The sequence below is a fragment of the Leucoraja erinacea genome, chromosome 7, assembly GCF_028641065.1.
Source record: "Leucoraja erinacea ecotype New England chromosome 7, Leri_hhj_1, whole genome shotgun sequence".
In the NCBI taxonomy this organism is placed as follows: Eukaryota; Metazoa; Chordata; class Chondrichthyes; order Rajiformes; family Rajidae; genus Leucoraja; species Leucoraja erinaceus.
The window spans coordinates 25,359,840-25,382,263 of NC_073383.1; the positions used below are offsets into that span (position 1 = coordinate 25,359,840).

Genomic DNA, 22,424 nt, shown 5'->3' on the forward strand with positions numbered 1-22,424 from the left:
TGCACAACTCCCACTAGCGTTTTCTGCCCCTTAGTGTTTCGCAGCTCTACCCATATCGATTCCACATCCTCCAAGCTAATGTCCTTCCTTTCTTTTGCGTTAATCTCCTCTCTAACCAGCAACGCCACCCCACCTCCTTTTCCTTTCTGTCTATCCCTCCTGAATATTGAATATCCCTGGATGTTCAGCTCCCAGCCTTGGTCACCCAGGAGCCATGTTTCTGTGATCCCAAATATATCATATTCATTAATAACTGTCTACACATTCAACTCATCCTCCTTATTACGAATGCTCCTTGCATTGAGACACAAAGCCTTCAGGCTTGTTTTTACAACTCTTACCCCTTATACAATTATGTTGAAAAGTGGCCCTTTTTGATTTTTGCCCTGGATTTGTCTGCCTGCCACTTTTACTTTTCACCTTGCTACCTATTGCTTCATATTGATTCTTTGTTGATTCTTTATTGATTCATATTGATTCTTGATTCTTTGTATGCTCATATCTGACAGAATGCCTAAAAAGATAACTAATTTATGTGGAATTACTCTCGTTTTGTGGTAATGCATTCTGTTCTCAATTACAGTTTTCGAAGATTTATCATGGAGTAAGACGCTGTTCAAATCGACCGCACATCTTCGCCACTGCAGATGCTGCCTATCAAGGGATGGTAACTTTCAGCAAAGACCAGGTAAGAACCAGGCTGATTGAAAACATTAACATCCGTAGTCTTTTGATTCTTTCTGTGCAGGGTGACCAAATTGTTCAAATGTGAAACATGTACTGGATTAAAAAAAATAAGTATGTTTTATAATTATAATAAAAATTGGGAGAAAATCATTTTGATAGTGAATTGATGCACCATCATTGGTTGAGCATGTTGTTGCACAAACCACTGTACTTTTACAGCTGAATAAATTGTTAATATCAGCACAGAGCTACCTGGCAGGGTGCCACCGAGGACGAAGGGGAACCTGGCGGGTGGGGGGGAGGGTGGGTTAAGCTGCTGCCACGTGTAGCGGCATGATGTAGATAGGACTGTTTGATGAACTTTTGAAACTTTGTCGTGGAGCATTTGTGTGCTGCCTAGGTGAGGTCTGCTATATAATTTTACCAGGTTGTATGCAAAACAAAGCATATCACTGTATCCAGGTACATGTGATAATAAAGTATCATTGAATTGAATCATTAAATAGACCCTCCTTTGCTACTTAGAATCCATCTTTCATTACTGATCAACAAGTCTTTGATCCCTTTTATTCCCCATACCATTGCTGTTTCATTTGTAGTCTACAACTGGTGGTCTATCCATTTTCACTCTCAGTAATATTCTCAGAATGGCTGCCATGTGCTCCTCTCATCATGTCACTCTTCCTATTTATTAATGTACATCTCCATGACACAGTGGTGCACCTGGTAGAGTTGCTGCCTCACAGCGCCAGAGACTCTGGTTCAATCCTGACCTCGGGTGCTGTCTGTGTGGAGTTTACACGTTCTCCATGTGACTGCATGCATTTTCTCCAGGAGCTCAGGTTTCTTCCCACATCCCAAAGATGTGTGGGTGAATCGGACTCGGTAAGTTGCCCTTAGTGTGTAGGGACTGGATGAGAACATGAGAACATCTTGAATCTCTAAACTCCACTTTCAATCTCTGATTCCTCTGTCCCAATCAGTACATTTCTATTTGTTGGATGAAAACTTCTGTTCTCAATCCAGAATGCTGAGTCTCTCTCTTTCTGAAATATTCCCTCCCACTTTCTGTCCCTTTCTTGCCTCTGGTCTTCTCCTCACTTGTAATATTTTTTCACTAATCTCCCCCCGTTGATTCCATCGTTTTTTAATCTGTTTGAAATGAAAAGTTCACATTGTCCTTATTACATTAAGCCTTGGGAAATAATGAGTTTAATTTAGTTTATTGTCACGTGTACCGAGGTACAGTGAAAAGCTTTTGGTGCATGCTAACCAGTCATCGCAAAGACTATACATGATTACAATCGAGCCATTCACAGTGGACAGCTGTTGCTGGAGTAGAGGTTTAAAAGAATGGAGTGATTGCAGATCCACTTCTGTGGCCAGCACACAAAGAGTCGCCTAGCTTGAGTGGCATCTTGGATTTACCTTGCTTTATTATTTTATATTCGTGATAAAACACCCGAGGTACAATTTAAAATGTCAACTTGTATGTTTTGCAGCTGTATTCCTGCCCCTCTGTTAGTTGCAGAATACAATATAATGCCAGCTTCAAATTTACTTGCGTTTATCATGTGTATCTGCCACTCTGTCAGACAAAGACAAACTGGAGGGGTTGGGACAATGAATCAAATTTGCATGGAACATTTACTCAATAGTGAATGCATGGAAAACATTCAGTTCCTTTCACAATTCCATACAAAATTAACTTACAGTATCTTTGCTACATGCATCAAGACCAGGACAACATTCAGACCTGGGCTGGTGTGGTACTTAAGATTTCTGACAAACAAGTGTCTATCAATTGCTTTCTCCAATATGGGAAGGTCTAAGCACTTTCCTGGACATTATTTGAAGTGAGCGTTGCCATAGTCACCACTATCAACAATCTAGGGATAGCTGTTGATCAGAAACTTTAACTGGGTTAGTCAAACATATATATAATGGCTACAATAATGAGTCCAAAGCTGAAGAAGTAATACATCTTTTGAACTTTTATTGCCATGATCGTGTATATCAAGAGAGAGATTTAGCTCTTAGGGCTAAAGTAATCAAGGGATAAGGGGAAAAAGCAGGAACGTGGTACTGATTTTAGATGATCAGCCATGATCATATTGAATGGCGGTACTGGCTTGAAGGACCGAATGGCCTACTTCTGTAACTATCTTTCTATGTTCATCTATTTTTTCTATCATGTCAGGAGTGTGAATTAATCATTGCCTGGTTGAGTGGAACTCTACTATGTTTGAAATTTGAAATCATTCAGAACAAAGGTGACAATGCATCTATCTAGGAGCAATGTGTCACCCTGAGGTTGCAATGAAGAATCTTTCCAAGATGTCTTCACTTAGTATACTTCATGACTAATCCACCTATTACATCTGTCCATGACTTATTGATAGGAGAGTCCATCCTAGCACCATCATGAGATGTAGTCCTAACCTGTCTTTGCTTTTTAGTCAATGTAATTTGTGCAAAAAATGTATTCCATTGAAAGCTAATATTTGCTAGCCTATCCCCCACTCTATTATCAGTGCAAAAGAGCATGCCAGGAGCAGTATCCTGGACAGTATCCTTGTCCGCTGACATTTTGACTCAACAATGCGTTCACTATACAGTGGAAGCAGCATCCTGCATATAGCAATGATATTTAATAACAAATTATCATATTAGATCAGGGCTGCAGTAATTCTACATCCATTTATGGATGGGCATGAATGGTTAAGCAGCAAGTGGGAAGTGGTAGCTCCATGAACTTTCCCATCCTGTGATGACAAAGCCCTATACTATAGTTAAAACCTAGTCTTCAGACTTTGGAGATACACTGTGGAAACAGGCCTTTCGGCCCACCAAGCCCCAGTCAACCACCGATCACCCCATACATTAGCACTATCCTATACACTAGGGACAATTTATAATATACAAAAGCCTATTAACCTTCAAACCTGTATGTCTTTGGAATGTGGGAGACCGGAGTACCTGGTGAAAACCCACAAGGTCACAGGGAGAACGTACTAACTCTGTACCCACAGCACCCATAGTCAGGATCGAACCAGGGTCTCCGGTGCTGTCAGGCAGCAATTCTACCGCTGCTCCACAGAGCCTCCATAGTAGCCTTTTCCACTCAGATTGTGAATGGATGATTTTTCTCAACTTCCTCCTGAAGTTTCCACCATCGCACCTGGCACAAAGACAGCACCAAACAGCACTGTATGTAAGCCAACTACTTAATTACTGGCAACCATGTTGTAGGACATTTGGCTAATTTTTTAACTAAACAATATCAATAGCTCTTACTAGAACATTCACTTTTTTTTTGTTCCTAATTAAGTTGTTGATCCAAGGAATAATAAAACTTGGCCAGCAGAATAAACAGACAAGTGGCAGATGGAATTAAGTACAGCGCAGTGTGAGATAATGCATTCAAGGGTGGCAAGAAACAATATAGACCTAATAGCACTATTCTAACGAATGTACAGGAACAGATATGCCTTGTGGCTCATATGGAGAGATCTTTGAAGGAGGCAAGATTTACTGAGAAAGTAATATATAGGACTTTGGACTTCATAGTTATTGGGTGCAAAAATGGGGGATTTATGCCGAACCTTTATAAATTACAGGTTATGTAGTGGATAGAATATTGCATTAATTTCAAATTATATGCTTTCGGAAGTATGCGTAGACCCCTGAGAGAGGTGATGAGAAGATTTACTGGACTGGTTCAAAGGATGAAGAATTTTACCTACAAGTGTTCGATTGGAGAAGCTATAGTGAAGGAGATGGAAAAGAGAAATCTAATTGGTTTATAGTTGGCAGACAATGAATAGAAGTTCATTTTAGCGTGAGTAGTCCAATAGAGTGAGAATATGAGGAAGAACTATCTTGCACAAAGAGTGGTAAGGACATGGAACGTGTTGCATTTTAATATGATGGAAGACAATAGACAATAGGTGCAGTAGTAGGCCATTCGGCCCTTCAAGCCAGCACCGCCATTCAATGTGATCACAGGGCACTTACTTAACTATTTTTTCCCTGTTGCCAACCTGGCAAACTCGGCAGCTTTTTAGGTTGCCAAATGACAGTTTAGGTGGTCATTTAAGACGGCTTGCATGACACGTGCGATAATGTGCTCGGACGAAGTGTGTAGTTACCAGTCGGAATTATGGTCAATGAAGCATTCACATATTATTTCTGCTTCAAATAAAATCGCAAACTAAACATATTCACCAATCAAGACATGATATATACCACAATGACATGCAGCAAAATTACAATTCAGTATCTCATCTCTTTTTACACGTTGCAATGAATACAATTTCTATTATGTCTTTCCACTTCCAAACAAAAATCTGGTTGGGTTATTCAGCGTATGATCAACCTCGGTGGACCAAGCGTAGGCTTGGCGATCGCTTCGCACAACATCTCCAATTTCAGGTAGTCCTTGCTTTCTCCCTCCTTCCCCTCCCATTCCCAGCTCTTCCACAGCCTACTGTTTCCGCCTCTTCCTCTTTTTCCCACCCCCCCCCACCCCTCCCGACATCAGTCTGAAGAAAGGTCTCGACCCGAAATGTCGCCTATTCCTTTGCTCCATAGATGCTGCCTCACTCGCTGATTTTCTCCAGCTTTGTCTCCCACTGGCCACATCTTCCCATCTCCTCCCCTGTCGGCATTCTGCAGAGACCACTCCCTCTGTAACTCCCTGGTCAATTCGTCCCTTCCCACCCAAACCACACCCTCTCCTGGCACTTTCCCTTGCAACCGCAGGAAATGCTACACTTGTCGCTTTACCTCCCCCCTTGACTCCATTCAAGGACCCAAGCAGTCTTTCCAGGTGCAGCAGAGGTTCACGTGCACCTCCTCCAACCTCACCTATTGCATCCGCTATTCTAGGTGTCAGCTGCCCTACATCAGTGAGACCAAGTGTAGGCTTGGCGATTGCTTCGCCCAACACCTCCGCTGGGTTTGCAATAACCAACCTGATGTCCTGGTGGCTCAGCACTTCAACTCCCCCTCCTATTCCGAATCCAACTTTTCTGCCCTGGGCCCCCTCCATGGCCAGAGTGAGGCCCACCATAAATTGGAGGAGCAGCACCTCATATTTCGCTTGGGCAGTTTACACCCCAACGGTATGAACATTGACCTCCAATTTCAGGTAGTCCCTGCTTTCTCCTCCACTTCCCAGCTTTCCCTCAGCCCATTGTCTCCGCCTCTTCCTTTCTTCTTCCCCCCCCCTCACCCCCGCATCCTCACATCAGTCTGAAGAAGGGTCTCAACGCGAAACATCGCCTATTTCCTTCGCTCCATAGATGCTGCCTCACCTGCTGACTTTCTCCAGCATTTTTGTCTACCCATTCACACAAGTTCTGTTATCCCACTTTCCTCACCCACTCCCTACACATTAGGGGCAATTTTACAGAGACAAGTTAATCTACAAAGCCAATGCGTCTTTGGGATGTGGGAGGAAACCCACACACTTGCAGGGAGCATGTGCATATTCAACACAGACAGTGCCCGAGGACAGGATCGAACACAGATCTCTGGCATGTGAGGCAGCAAGTCCACCAGCTGTGCCACTATATTTTATTTTCCCACACACAAAAAATTATACATTGATAACTGGTTACTAAAAAAAAGAAACTATCCATTTTCAGCCTTAAATCTCTTAATGATGCTATGTCCCCCTTTACAGCTACAGTATGTTTTAATTCAGCTCAAGACCATGGGGCAGTACATTGGCCATAAAGTTGCTGCCTAAAATTGCTAGAGAAAATTGATCCTGAATATGGGTGCTCTGTATGGAGTTTTGTTTTCTCATTTATAACATTGTTTACAGAGTACTATTCTGTTGTGCTGCTGCAAGTAAGGATTTCATTGGTCTAACTGGGACGTGAGAGAATAAAACACTCTTGACTCTTGACTTGCGTCGCTAATGTGTTGGATAGAACTAGTGTATGGGTGATCGGTGGACGGCATGGACTTGGTGGGCCGAAGGGCCTGTTTCCACGCTGTATCTTTAAATTAAACTAAAAAAAAATAAAACCAGAGGAAATCTAAAGAAGGGTCTCCACCCAAAACGTCATCTAATTTCTTCTATCCAGAGATGCTGGCTGCTCCATGGTGTTCCCCCGCACAATTAAAGCATGGAATAGTCTTCACCCGATCATAGATACCCAACCTGACGCAACTAAATTTAAGGTAGCTCTTTTTTCCCCCCAAGAACCCTTTTTTGCTTAAGTCCAAGTCAAGAGTCAAGAGAGTTTCATTGTCATGTGTCCCAGATAGGACAATGAAATTCTTGCTTGCTGCAGCACAACAGAATATGTAAACATAATACAGAACAGGAGATAAAAGTTCAGTGTGTCTGTATACCATAGACCATATATATACACAATATATAAACAGATAAAATGTAATAGGCTGTTATTTTTCAGAGTTTGGTGGTGGTGGGTCCACTCCAGTTTAAATTCCATTTGGAATATTTTTGGAGGACCAGGAAACCACGAACCAAGAGTTACTCCAGGGAATCACACCAGCTCCAGGGAGTGATTCTGCATTGGTTTCTGCATGCTTACTTTCATTGACTGATGAACAAGGACCCCCAGATCCCGTTGTACTTCCCCTTTTCCCAACTTGACACCATTTAGATAATAATCTGCCTTCCTGTTTTTGCTATCAAAGTGGATAACCTCACATTTATCCACATTAAACTGCATCTGCCATGCATCTGCCCACTCACCCAACCTGTCCAAATCACCCTGCATTCTCATAGCATCCTCCTCACAGTTCACACTGCCACCCAGCTTTGTGTCATCTGCAAATTTGCTAATGTTACTTTGAATCCCTTCAAGCCGAGGCCATCAATATTTTCCAAGGGAAAAGGGATAGACAATTAGGAGAAATGCTGGTATACAGCAGGGAATGGGATGGACTGGATTGCTTTGAAGAGAGTTGGCATGGATTATGTTTATTATTGTGACGTGTGGGTTTTAGTGACACGGGGCTTATTAGGCTAAATGTCCTCGTGCTATCAGTATCAGACTGATTTCTGACGATGCTTTCATAAAGTTTAAAAAGTATGTTTTTTTCATTGATAGCTACAATTCCTACAATTTAATAATCAAAACTATTCCTTACGTGATTTTTTTTTAGCACATTGAGCATTGTTTTGTTGTACATGGTCCAATGCCGTATATATGTTCACTCTTAAATAACTCTTTAGAAATACAGTGCAGAAACAGGCCCTTTGGCCCACTGAGTCCGCCCCGACCAGCGATCACCCCGTTCACCAGAACTATCCGACATACTAGCAATGTTACAAAATTTTGAGATTTTAAAAATCAAGTCTGCAATTTATCCCATCAGATAAAGCACAAAAATAAGTTTAATTTGACACCTAATTCACTTTCATATCTTCAGTATTAAAAAAGTTATGGCCATTTTCATACTCGGAAATTAGCATCTTGTTCCCTATTGATTTTCCATTGACTTAACACAAAAGCTGTGATCGAGGACAGTGAAATGGCCATAACTTTATTAACAATTAAGAGAACTGAAAGAAATTTTCAGTTATTATAGATTGAAGCATTCTGAAATAAATATTAAACAATCTTACTTGGATGACCTGAAATTAAAGCATATAATTAGTTAGTTACCCAATTGTAGCTAATTCCAAACTTCATTTACTAGATCTAAACATCGATCCATTTTTAAATAGCCTAAGTGTCCAAATAGCATTCACAAAGAATTCACAATAAAACATGATTTTTAAATCTCATTTACATTAATTTATAGGCCAAATGGAAGGAATTTAGTGTTCAATTGCTGTAAATTAATGGCCATTTAAATCAGCGTTCGAGTGGGTTCCTGTGGAACTCTGAGGAACGCGTTGGTTTGGAACGTTCCCATTGCGGTGGATTTGTACCCCATATGCCCAGAAAAATACTGCAGGATTTAATGGGCCCCCAAATTAACTACTCGCAACATAACATTTTGTATAAAGGGATCTTAAGAAGCGCTTTTTAATGTAAAAATAAACAACCTACCTTCCGTTGTCCCCTGCATGAGAATCGTCCCGTTGTCGGTGGTCGCGGGTTTAGAGGATGATTTTTTAACTTACTATAACAATTAAATTAACCAATTAAGTTTAAAAATAGCTGCAGCGAACGAACCTCGCAGCGATTTTTCATCAGCAACTAAGTAGGCTGAACAACCTCGATTTGAATAGCCGAGAGAAAATCGTGTTTTAAACCCGCCCCCCTCTCAAAGGCGCCAAAATCGCGCACACGGGCAGCGACATATCTGCAGCGCAGCTGAAGGTAGGTTTTGCAACATACCTATACATACTAGGAGCAATTTACTGAAACCAATTAACCTGTATGCCTTTGGAATATGGGAGGAAACCGGAACACCTGGAGAAAACCCATGTGGTCAAAGGGAGAACAAATAGACTGTTCACATAGCACCCATAGTCAGGATAGAACCCTCGTCTCTGGCACAGTAAAGGGCCTGATCCACTGACGCGACCTTTCAGCGACTGTCTCCGACCTTCAAGCTCGAGGGCACTCGCCTGAACAACCTCGAGCTGGATCGACCGTCAGCGATGAAACCGCAAGTTGGATGGGACCCGACCACACACACACACACACACACACACACACACACACACACACACACACACACACACACACACACACACACACACACACACACACACACACACACACACACACACACACACACACACACACACACACACACACACACACACACAAAAGCGGGAAAACGCTGTCTGAAATTCACAAATTTTCCTCTACCAAACTGAGGCCACGAGTATGCGGGAACTTCCCTCAAGCATGAAGGAGAGTTCCAGTGACCTACTAGGAACTCCTAGGATCACGTGTCAACCATCCTGCGAGTTTGAGTCGAGGGAAACTCTCCTAAACGTGCAGATTAGGTCGCTGCAGTGGGACAGCCCCTTAAGGCAGAAACTCTACTGCTGCACCATTGTGCCATCCCTATTTAACTATTTTTTTAAATGTTCTGTCATTTGTTTTCATCGCACTAGTGTATCGTCATAAGTGGAGAAAGTGGTGCTGGGAAGACAGAGAGTGCACATTTGATCGTTCAACACTTAACCTATCTGGGAAAGGTACGTTTATTTTAATAATTATTAATTTAAATAGAATTCATAGACATGATGTACAAATGATAATGCAAAGTCAACATGTTAGAATCAATTGACAAAACTGGTTGGCTTGACATAGGGCCTGATTTTATTTTATTTCCATGCATACAAACTTGAGTTACAACTTGTTCACAGGCCATCTGGAGCTTAAAGCAATGCTTCTGATGTTGGCCTCGGTCCCGCTGTGTTGTACAAGTTGGACAATTAAACCTCTCCTGCTGTTCACCAATCTGCTGCGGCTACTATCATTTGTGGCCAAATGTGTGCCTGCTGTCACTTCCTTCAATGGATCTGATACCTACCATGACCACTTCAATCTCTTGCTCAGTGAAAGTTTCCACTGGGTTAAATGTTTTGCATCCTGGCACAAAATGCTCAGGTCTTCAGGCAACATCTGTGAAACGAGTTGATAGATCTGATTTTGCTTTGTCGAAAGTGGAAGTACAGTTCTATGCACCCACGTTGACCTTCATTGGAATGTTTTAGAAGCTGAGAACACATAAATCAGGGAGGAAAGTTGAGCGAAATTGGGATGGAGAATTAAAGTGGGCAAATGAATGCCAGTGCTTTACAGCTGCAAGGTGAGTGGGGGAAAGTTTGATGGAGATGTGTGTGGCAGGTATTTTTACACAGAGAGAGTAGTCGGGGCCTGGAATGCATTGCCAGAGGTGGTGGTGGAGAGAGGTACAATAGTAGCATTTAAGAAGCTTTTGGTAAGTGCAGGGAATAGAGGGATATTGATCATGTACAGGCAGACGAGACCAGTTTAACCTGGCATCCTGTTCGGCATGGAAATCCTGGGGGGGGGGAGGGGGGGATGTGGGGGACAGCCACTCCCATGTTTTGAGAGGTGGGGGACAATCTCTCCCATGTTTTGTAATCCAGATTTTGGAATTCAGTGACACAGTGGGGGTGTCACTGTTAAGCGCTTGTTAAATATCTCTATTAACATCGTATTAACACGATGTGTCGCCAATTGTGTTTTGACCTTCAAGTATTACTGAAGGTATTCACGGAGAATTTCTTGCTCTCTGATGTGGGTACAATTAGCATTTGAACTAATTGGATGTATCGGTGGATTGGAAAGATTTAAACGGGTATCGGATTTAAATGGGTCAGGTCATTAAAGGCTCCGGTCGAACGGGTTTCCTGTCTGGCTTGTTGCAGATAAGTTCCTCATTCTCGTTCACTCACGTTATCTAGTATTTTTTCCCATCTCTCTCTCTCTCTCTTTCTCTCCCCCCCTCCAAGGTTGGTTCTTCTGTTTGCCTTTATTTGCTTCAGTTTTATTTGTTTAAGTGTTATTTATCTCATTGTAGCTTTTGAAAGATTCAAGCGGGTATCAGGTGCTTTCTAAGGACTGATTTGCCCCGTTCGCGGGGCCATTCATCGCCCGGCGCAGCTTAAAGTCAATCTGCTGTGTTGAGGTGATCGAGGCTCCCGATGCTGGCCGATTTTAAGCCGCGGCGGGCGATAAAAGGCCCCGTGAACGGGCCGGTTCAAGCCCCACAAAGCTGCCGTTGCTGGAGATCGGAGTCAGCCACCAAACAGGTCAGCTCCCGATGTTGCCGTCCACAGGACCGAAGCCTCGTGTGTGTGTGTGTGTGTGTGTGTGTGCGCATGCGTGTACGAGCGGCCACCAAGAAATTGTGCCCCACCCCAAGATTGTGTCCCTCCCATGTTTTGATAGCGATTTCCGCCCCTGCTGTTCGACACAAACCTTATGAGCCAAAGGGCCCATTTCTGTGTTGTACTGTTCTATATACATAGAATGGAGGGGATCTGCCAAGTTTGATTTAATCTTTATTTCATCTCCCTATATAATGACTGAATTATGAGAAGCAAACATATTCTACGAAGTTCAAAAGTAGTACAAGTAAGTAATTATTCCATCCTGGAAAAAAATATTGATGGTACACGATGCTGGACAGGTAAAAGATTAATGGGCAAGTCTTATTGCACTGAGATGTGACGTATGAAACAAAATAATTATTCTGGAATAAGTCAGAGTGCAACGGAATAAAGGATCCCTTTGGAAAGATGAAGGGGAAGAGATGGAAAAATATATTTATTAGAAGCATCATGTTAAAGATATTGGAAATGTCAGTATGGAGCTGGTGGGGTGTAAAGTGTTGTGGTCTTTGCTGTGCCAACCGAGAAGCAAAGAGGGACAGAACATGAAATTTGATTTCAGTAGGATTGTTTTGCTAATGCATAGACACTTTACATCTTTGCAGGCCAATAACCGTGTTCTGAGAGAGAAAATTCTTCAAGTTAATCCACTCGTGGAAGCCTTTGGAAATGCTTGTACAATGATCAACGATAATTCCAGTCGATTTGGGAAATACCTAGAAATGAAGTTTACTTCCACAGGTGCTGTGATGGGAGCAAAAATTTCTGAATATCTCTTGGAAAAATCCAGAGTTATTCAACAACCAGCGTAAGTAACCATAATTATTATTATTTTTTTTTAACAATTATTACTTAATTTATGCAACATGGGTTTTAATACTGAAATTAGTCACACGCATAGGATTGGGTTAGAGGGTTAAGGGCCGAAAGCAGGCAAATGGCGCGCCCAGCATGGGCAAGTTAGCCCAAATGGCTTTTTTTCCACGCTATATAGCTCTGACACTATGATTGTGCTGTACCAAAATTGTATATCACTGTTAAACTCATTCAAAACAAATTTGATGCCAAAAAATTTAAATAAAAATTAGACTTATTGCAAACCGTTCACAAGAAGTCTTGGTAACAGAAGAATTTAATTTGCTTACTTATGGCACCAAACTTTTCTCTTCTATCTAATCTCATTTATTCTATGTGTGCATTGTGCATTCTCATGTCTGTTGTTTAGTCTGGAACTGATCTGCTCCACGTGCCATTGATCTTCATTAGTCTCACCTCAGTTCTATAATGTCTGGACTTAAAACTCAAATTATGCAAGCATATCTCCTTATCTACTTTGTCTTTTCAACTCTGGTGTCAATCTACCATCTTTTCGTTCAAAGGATAAAAAGGTATTTAATTAGAGAAGTGTAGAAAGTGGTGCCGATGAGGTCAATACTGGATTTGGGTGTTTGCACTTTATGGGTAATTTGGATGATAGTGTAATTGTCTACTAATGGCAAGTGTGAGCAGTAAGGTCTATAAATATTTCAGGAAGCTATAAACAGGCATTTTGAAAGAGAATAAAAACTAAAGCAGGCCATTTGGCTCCTTGAGTTCATGGCCAGTAGGATATTTTTCCCTGTGTAGAAAAGAACTGCAGATGCTGGTTTAAACCAAAGATAGACACAAAAAGCTGGCGTAACTCAGCGGGACAGGCAGCATCTCTGGAGAGAAGGAATGGGTGACGATTCAGGTCGAGACCTGAGGCTCAAGAAGGGGCAAGACCTGAAACTTACCTTAGGATATTTTTCCCTACTTTGCTTGCATAACAACAAGAATATATAAAATATGACTCTGACCTGTATTGGTATAGAATAACGTATTTACGTAACATAGAAAATAGATTGTTGACATTTATAAGTAGTTAAACTTTTTATTTAATATATCATTTCTAAAAGAATGATAAGACCCTTGATGAATATTTACTGTTTTCTTTTAGTGTTTATTACAAATCAGAATTAAAAAGTTAAACAAAAAACCCATGTTTTTTTTATTCATAGTAATATTATTTCATTCCAGAAGCGAGAAAAATTTTCACATTTTTTATTATATCTATGCTGGTCTCTTCCATCACAAGAAATTAACAGAATATAAACTAGCTGAAAATAAGTCTCCTAGGTGAGTAATGATACTTTAATTTTGAACATTAAGTTGTTACTCATACTTAAGACATGTACCAATGAGTTGCTCCTGCCAGGTTAAGCCAAGAAGCCACTGAGAAATGGAGCTACTGGAAATCCAAAGAGGTAATTTTTAATAAAGCGTTTTAGATTCAGCTATGGCTATGGAAGGTACATTATCAAGGCATCTGGTCTCAAAGTTAGGGGAAATGTATGTTTACCTTGCACCTCATTTGCCCATTTCCCAACCCAAATTAAAAACACAGCAGTCAGAATCATTGAAACCACCCAAAATATTCATGGGAAGCACAAGGCATGTACTTTCCAAATCGTATTAGATGAAGATTGCAATAGTGGCATTTTTGGTCCGATACATAGCGTACAAAATAAAATAAGCTTTTTTTTGCTGCATTTTGGGATCATTAGGTGAAAAAAAGGGTTTCTTTTTGTGAGCGTTTCTCCTGCCTCAACTTGGCTTTATTCTCCATACTTTCTTCCCATAGTATACTTATGTTTCTGTATCATCAGAAACTCTTCAGATCTTGATGTCAATTCTCAAGTGGGTTGCATTGATTTTGAAAACATTTCTACAGATGTTTCAGGATCAAAGCTTTTAAGGCCAACCAGGCTAATAAAGATGTTGTGTAAGGCCTAAATCCTGCTTTGACTGAACAATGAGCTAGTCTTCCTAGATGCTATGAAGTTGGCTCATGAATACCGTTATCATGCACTCTCTGCAAAAATGAATTGAGCTCTGGGACACCACTTCAAAGGTAACAATGCACATGCCTGACAGGGAGCGATAATCAGATTAAAACTGTATGCGCTAACTTTTACCATTGGTTTACGGTAACTTTCATTTACTCTGTACTATCGAAAATAAAATAGGTGATATCCATCAGTGAAATTTTACAGGCATAAAACATGCTAAAATGTCAAAAATGGCATGCAAAATTCTGATTAGAAGTGCTTCAATCTAATTGGAATATGTAGATAAAGGAATCCAGGTTGTGTGCCTGAATCTCCACACTTGACATCATCTGCAGAACATTTCCCAATCCCAATTCTATCTTAACATACCCTTTTCAGAAATGGCACAATTTCTAGTTTGCTGTCGTTTAATCACAAACTGGAGCCAGTAGCGCAAGATGTAACTATTTTATTTCCTCACTTATTATTTTCTTCAAAGCATGAAAAGGTGTTTGTTGAGATGAACAAAGCAATTACATCTTGTTTCTGTGTAGGAAGGAACTGCAGATGCTGGATTTAACCAAAGATAGACACAAAATGCTGGAGTAACTCAGCAGGACAGACAGTATCACTGGAGAGAAGGAATGGGTCTCTGAAGAATGGTCTCGATCCAAAATGCACCCATTCCTTCTTTCCAGAGATGCTGTCTGTCCCATTGAGTTACTCCAGCATTTTGTGTCTACATCTTGTATCTCTGGGGTGGTTCCAACCTTTTGGTTGTTACACATTTTTTGTAGGTAATGCAATCTTATTACAACCCTTACCAAGACTTGGCCGGCCCTAATATCATTTCTTATGGATTTCCAAACGTCTGCAGTCAATATAACACTGCTAGCCAAATATTTGCACCATTAGGACTTGAACCAGCAGATTTTCTGGACTATTGGATATTATTCTTATTAATACTGAAACTTTTCTTGATTTTTTTGTAATACACATTACACACTGGTATAATACATTTCCAATGAAACAACTCAATTCAGAGGGAGCAGGAAGGAGAATCTGATGATTTTTAGCTTTTAAGTTTCAATTTGTGCAAGCCCTCTGGACTTGACTCTGGCCGCAAACCTACCCATGTTCCTGACCATTGATGTCCCCTGTTCTGATGCCGGTCTTAGCCACACACCCTGCCCACAGACCAGACTCTCTAGACCTGACCACACCTGACCGCTGCCTCTGACCAAGCACTCAGAACGCACTCTAACCCTTCAGCTCATGCTCTGGACTGATGAATGAGCCACCTACTGAACCATTGGGGTTTCTGAACAATCGGATACCTGATTAGCAGAGTTTTACTATATGTGTAATTGAAAGGCTTTGGCATGCATAGATATTACATACTTAATACAGGATTATATTGTCAAAGAAACCTAGTGATATGCTTCCACTCAGGCTGGTTTACTGATTGACTGCTTGGCCCATGTACTCAACTCAACAGAATTAAATAATGTGGTGATTTTAAGCAGCATTATTTGTTATTCAATGGAAAAGAAAGGAAAGCACCCACCATCGTAATGCTCTGTGTTACTTGTGATTTGGTGGTTCCCGTTGTGGTACCAAGACTGTATATCTAATTTTGGACTGTGATATCCTTGTCAACATCATGTTTAAGAAAGAACTGCAGATGCTGGAAAAATCGAAGGTAGACAAAAATGCTGGAGAAACTCAGTGGGTGAGGTAGCATCTTATGGAGTGAAGGAATAGGTGAAGTTTAGGGTCGAGACTCTTCTTCATTCTTTCACCTATGTTCCCACTTCAAAGACAAACAGTTAATTTGATGCAAAATACCACAGAATTCAACTCAATATTTATTCAAATATGTTCCCATCAAATTTAAAGTATCAATGAAGTGAGACAAGTGTTCCACTTCAGAATGTAGATCCTTGTTAATTTATTGGTTGTGCAATGGTTATGCATGCCATTCTCTCCTAATTCTGTGCTACTTGTGCATTGATTACACAGTTCCCTTCCTGGCATATTACTGTCAATCCAGAAATAAAAACAAGGCATGCACTTTTAAAATAACTATGGATTATTCATCTGTAATTCATTGAATTTTGAATTACAATATAATATTTTGAATTACAATACATCACTCTTCTTTAATTACATAGGTATATTAACAATGATAAGAATAAGAATATGAAGGATATATTAACCAACAGCTCATACAGGGAGTGTTTTGAAGCCATACAGCATTGCTTCAGAATCATTGGATTTACTGATGAGGTGAGTGAACCCAAAATTGGCATTGGCCTAAGTAGTTGTTTAAATTGTACCCTAAAACCTCTTGAGGTAAATAACATAACCTCTTGGGAATTTATGAAATTGATGTGGGGGGGGGATGGGGGGGGATGGGGATGGGGGGGGGGGGGGGGGGGGGGGGGGGGGGGGGGGGGGGGGGGGAAATAAACTAGGTAATTATCCTTGATTCGTTATTTATTGCGTGCTTTTTAAAACTCCAATAGGTCAATAAAAATTACATTTTCATAACGACTGAAGAATGAAATGTAATAGAATTCTGATCATGTTCCAATTTTCAACAACCAAAAGTTAGCAGTACAAAACTTGTTGGTTTTAATAAAATGTTATTTGGTGATATTTACCTCAACTGAAAGTTCCATGATTGTTGTTTTTTAAGAAGTTTAATAGTGACCTAAGGTCATATATAACTGATTAAATTACTGTTTCATGAAAAAAATATTCAAAATAAACATATTCTGCTGACCTGAAATAAAAAACAACCTGGTGGACATATTTACATACTCAGCAACTTAGAGGTGAATGGTTTAATTAACTTTCCTAATCCTTCTGCCTTCTCAAATAACTTTTCAATAAGTATAATACAAACCTTTAAGCAAAGGTCTCAAAACATAGTAACTTAGGCCCCTTAGTGCCTGGACAAAATATGCCTCGCATGCTCTACCCATTTGCCAAGAAAATTACATTCAATAGCTGCCGGAACACAGAAGCCTTGGGAAACCTGTGATAGCTGTGTGTCAAATAAATCCAATTAGATCAGGCAGTGAGTGGCAAGCAGCTTTGGGCCATGCTCCAAATAATCATCTTAAAAAAGTGAGGCCATGGGAATGTGTAAACGTTCACCATAATATTATGGATGCTTTTCTGCAGAAGCTGGCAAATACCAACTCCTGTCCACTTCCGGGGGGCCTTCTGAAAAATTAAGCACAAGAGACTGCAGATACTCGAATCTTACGTAAATCACAAAGCGCTGGAGTAACTCAGCAGGTCAGGGAGTATCTGTGGAAGATGTAAAAATAAAGAACTGCAGATTTGAAAGCTAATTAGAGGAACAGCACTTCATATTTTGCTTGTGTAGTTTACACCCCAGCAGTATGAACATTGACTTTTCTAACTTCAAATAGCCCTTGCTTTCTCTCTCTCTCCATCCCCTCCCCCTTCCCAGTTCTCCCACCAGCCTTAATGTCTCCGACTACATTGTATCTCTGTCCCTGCCCACTCCCAGTCTAAAGAAGGGTCTCGACCCGAAACATCACCCATTCTTTCTCTCCAGAGATGCTGCCTGGCCTGATGAGTTACTCCAGCATTTTATGTCTACCTAGGGAATTGCAGATGTTGGTTAATACACAAAAGGACACAATATGCTGGAGTAAATCAGCAAATCAGGTAGCATCTCTGGAGGGTGTGGATAGGGAACAATTCAGGTCGAGACCCTTCTTCAAACTGGCACTGACCGTATACGTTGTCTAGAAGGTGATGTGACAGATGATTTGGCTTCTTATTACAGAAAATGGTGTTGCAAAGAAACGCAACCCAATTCTCTGGTGATGCGAGGGTTGGCTGTATGTATTATGCGGTGATCATGAATAGATGGAGTTTGAAAAGAATGCAAATTGTAACTTTTGCAAGCAAGCAGCAAATGTATCCAAACTTCAGGGGAATACACTGACTGCCAGAAGGCAGTCTCATTCAGCCCATATCAATAATATGTTCTCACACACAATTCGTAATTTGGTACTGAAACAACATTTAAAAGACATTTGGACAGGTACATAGATAGGGAAGGTTGGGAGGGATATGGAACAAACATGGATAGGTGGGACTAGTGTAGATGGGGCTGATGAGGTGAGCATGGGCAAATTGGGCCGAAGGGCCTGATTCTGTGCTTTATGACTGTGATAAATGCTCATGAACATTTTGAGATAAATACTCTAATAAAAGTTGCCACAGTGGTGATGTGGGGGTCTCAGTTGGAAGGCACTGTATTTATTGAACAGGAAACTTTAAAAATTGAGCGATCATTGCATTTTGCATAACTGAACTGCTTTTTTCAGGAGGTTCATTCCGTGTACAGAGTTATTGCTGCAATCCTAAATACTGGAAACATTGAATTCGCATCCAGAGCTTCAAAACATCAGATGGATAAAAGTGAAATTCCCGATGGCGAGCCATTAGAAAACAGTAAGTTTTTCCCCCCACAGGTTACTAATACCTGTAAGTCAAGCTTAATATGATGATAAATGGCAGGAATAGACCTGATGACCCCAGATGCATCCTGGAATATCCAGCAAGATCATACTCACTCATCATGTAGTACTCTACTCAGCATTTTCCCAGCTTATCCTAATATAACTTGATTCTCATAGTACCTCCACATATCATTGTAATCAACAACTAGATGCTCACAATAGGGCAAATACCACAAGACGTTCACAGCCCTGTGGGTGAAGAAATATATATTTTTTTGTTTCGTTGAATTTACTGTCACGTGTACAGTACAATGAAAAGCTTTATTGTTGCGTGCTATCCTCCACATGTTGTCTGTTCCACAGTGAAATCTCAAGGTATGCCTACTTTGAAGGTTCTCTTCCTCTCTCGCTGCTTTCTGCCTCTTCATACCTCTAGTTTCCCTCTCCCCTGACAATTAACCTGCAAACCTGTGCATCTTTGGGATGTGGGAGGACACTGGAGCATCCGGAGGAAACCAATGGGGTCACAGGGAGAACATGAAAACTTCACATAGTCAGCACCCAAGATCAGGATTAAGTCCTGTTTTCTGGAGCTGTGAGGCAGTACTGCAACCAGCTATGCCATTATGTTTCCTTAATTTCAATGTCAGTTCATCTTTCTACCAATTGTTTTTTTGAGTAATGTTCTGTAGCAAAAAGACTGCTCTACCCATGATGAGTATTGAGTGCTAATTAGATTACGTAGAGGGAGATAATTCAGAAATGAGCCAATTATAATCCAAGAAGTCTCTTGGCAATAACAGTAACACGGTTCATTCTATCCTGATCCCCCTGGTGACCTCTTAAAAACTGCTCCTACTCACGCATTAGTTTATGAAACCACTCTGCCAGCTCCTAGCTATCCAGCTGTGTTACCATTCAGAATTCTCAAAGATTCAATCTGGTAACCCCTTGAGCTTTTTGTGTTGAAGAGAACACAGAACATTTGTTTTCATTCATTTCATTGTTAGGAAGGTCAGCATTTATTATCCATCTTTAAATGGCCTTGAGAGGTTGACGGTAGGCTGCTATAATCTTTCTGGAGAAGCTTCTCCATAATGTCGTTGTGCAAACAGTGATAGGATTTAGATACAACAACGACAAAGAATTTAGGATATATTACCAAATCTGCATGGTGTGTAATCCGGAGGTGAATCTACAGGTGGAGGTGTCCCATTTGTGAACTGCCCTTGGCCACCTTCATGATTAGAAGTTGGGATTTGTTCTCAGAGTAGCTTGGGTAAGTGCATTGCATTTTGCAAATGACACACACTGCAAGGAATAAATAATAAGATGGTCAATCAAGTGGGCTGCTTTGTTGAGAGGCTACAAATAGAATTTGACGTTATGTGATTACCAATGACCTTGTGATGGTAAGGTAATTAATGAAGTGGCTGAAGTTAGTTGGGCCTAGGCCCAGCCATTGCCATGCTGCATTGATATTGGACTTGGACAATTGCCCTCCAACAATCAAACAAGGGAGCATTTTCTCTCTGGTGTCCATTCACTCGATTTATACCATGACTCCTTGATGCGGCAATTGATCAAATTACAACTGATTATAATGATTCTAAAACAATGCTGAATGGCTGCAAAATGCTCCCTGTGTTGGTTGTTTTTATCATTGTCAATATTTATGTTTTCATCATTTTCAATCTCAAAGATGTGCGGGTCTGTAGATGGCCATTGGCACCCGGGCAACCGTTAGTTTCGAGTCCTGTATGCTCATGCAATGGCAGATATGCTTCTCATGCAATGGCAGATTTGCACCGCCTTAAAATGGATAATTTTGCTGAGGTAGCTGTGCTGTTTAACCAAACTATAACTTAAATGTGTTTCCATGCTGGAGCTAACCCAAGCCACAGTGACAAAGAATGGGGTTGATGGGAGTTGTATTGGACAGAGAGACATTGCAACTGAGCAGAAAATATAGGATTTGCTGTCCGTTCTATTGAGCAAATTCCATGTTGCATAATACATTAATTTCCCTTTCTCTACATTATTGGCTGATATGTATTGATTTGATTATTGTGGAGAACTGGTGACAATAGTGATTATCCCCAACGTGGGCATTTTGGATTGAATTTACCTTGTGTGGTTTATAATGTATTGATGCAAATTGTTTAAAAACTTGCTTTTCTGGGTTATTAGTTAAATGCTTTAAAATTGCATTGTTTAATTTGAAATAATTATTTAATATTGCCAGACACAGTCCATCTACTCTCCTGATGAATAGTTTGCTTAAACGTTAACCTTTTATAAATGTTTTCTTCCAGCTTCGGCTCTCCTAGGTATTGGTTCTGAAGAGTTTCAAGAAGCACTTACTTCTCACTGTGTGGTGACACGGGGGGAAACCATAGTCCGTACAAATACTGTGGATGAGGCCTCCGATGTTAGAGATGCCATGTCAAAAGCCTTGTATGGGAGACTTTTCAGCTGGATTGTAAACCGAATTAATACCCTTCTCCAACCTGACAAAAGTATATGGTAGGTCAATGAATCGTTAAAATGAAAAGAATCACGAAAACTATGTGAAAAGGGTCACTAAGACTGTCAGAACCCTTTTCGGTGAGAAGGGGCAAAGTTTAAAAAAGCGGTGTGTTGCAAGTTTTGTTTTACACAGTAGATAGTGGGTGCCTGGAAAGCACTGCCAGGGGTGGCGGTGGAGGCAGGTATGATAGTAGCATTTAATAGGCTTTTTGATAGCCACATTGGCAATGCAGGTAATGGAGGTGTACGGATCACATGCAGGCAGAAGAGATTAGTTGATCTTGCCATCATGTTTGGCGCAGGCAATGTGGGCTGAAGGGCATGCTCCTGTGCTGCACAGTTCCATGTGCTCTGTAATAGAAAGTAAAACATATTCTGGAAAACTGTCTTTGCTTAGAGAGTGAGAAAAATAATCATCCTCCTTGTCATTATAGGGCCAAGGTTGAGACCAAAAAAAGCTTTGCGTTTTAAAGATTACTGTCATTGCATTAATTGCTAACCAACTCTTTCCTCATTTATACATACGTCATGATAAAATAGTTACGTTTATTTAAACAAATATATTTTAGATTAACCCTTAGCAATCCCCATACTGAAGCAAATGGTTATTCCTAGATTGTTCCTTGTGTGGATATGAAATTAAATACAAATGAAAGTTTGTGTGTTTCCCAAGCTGGCCAACATTAGTCATGAAGATTATTTTGTGCAAGATCTGTGAAGGTTTCAAAAGTAATCAAAATCTTCTTATTTTAAATGTGTAACTGGTTAGCAAAATCACCTATTGCAGAAAGAAATGTGTGATTTTGATTTTCCATTCCAATAAATTTAGTGAAGAAATCAAATAACATGTTGGCAGTGAAAAAAGCAAATGGCATGTGGGCCTTCAGAGCAAGAGGATTTGAGTCTAGGAGCAAGGAGGTCCTACTGCAGTTGTACAGGGCCCTGGTGAGACCACACCTGATGTATTGTGTGCAGTAATTTGTCTCCTAATTTGAGGAAGGACATTCTTGCTATTGAGGGAGTGCAGCATTG

The 22,424-nt window shown here is 40.6% G+C and overlaps 1 protein-coding gene across 1 annotated transcript in view; it reads left to right on the forward strand.

The window, feature by feature from the left end:
- Nucleotides 1-22,424, forward strand: part of myo3b (myosin IIIB) — a 414,745-nt gene that overhangs the window by 118,732 nt on the left and 273,589 nt on the right. The window contains exons 12-18 of the mRNA XM_055638011.1: nucleotides 584-688; nucleotides 9,752-9,835; nucleotides 12,109-12,311; nucleotides 13,562-13,660; nucleotides 16,527-16,641; nucleotides 18,729-18,855; nucleotides 21,179-21,389. Coding sequence (XP_055493986.1) covers nucleotides 584-688; nucleotides 9,752-9,835; nucleotides 12,109-12,311; nucleotides 13,562-13,660; nucleotides 16,527-16,641; nucleotides 18,729-18,855; nucleotides 21,179-21,389 — 944 coding nt within the window. The remainder of the gene's footprint in view (nucleotides 1-583; nucleotides 689-9,751; nucleotides 9,836-12,108; nucleotides 12,312-13,561; nucleotides 13,661-16,526; nucleotides 16,642-18,728; nucleotides 18,856-21,178; nucleotides 21,390-22,424) is intronic.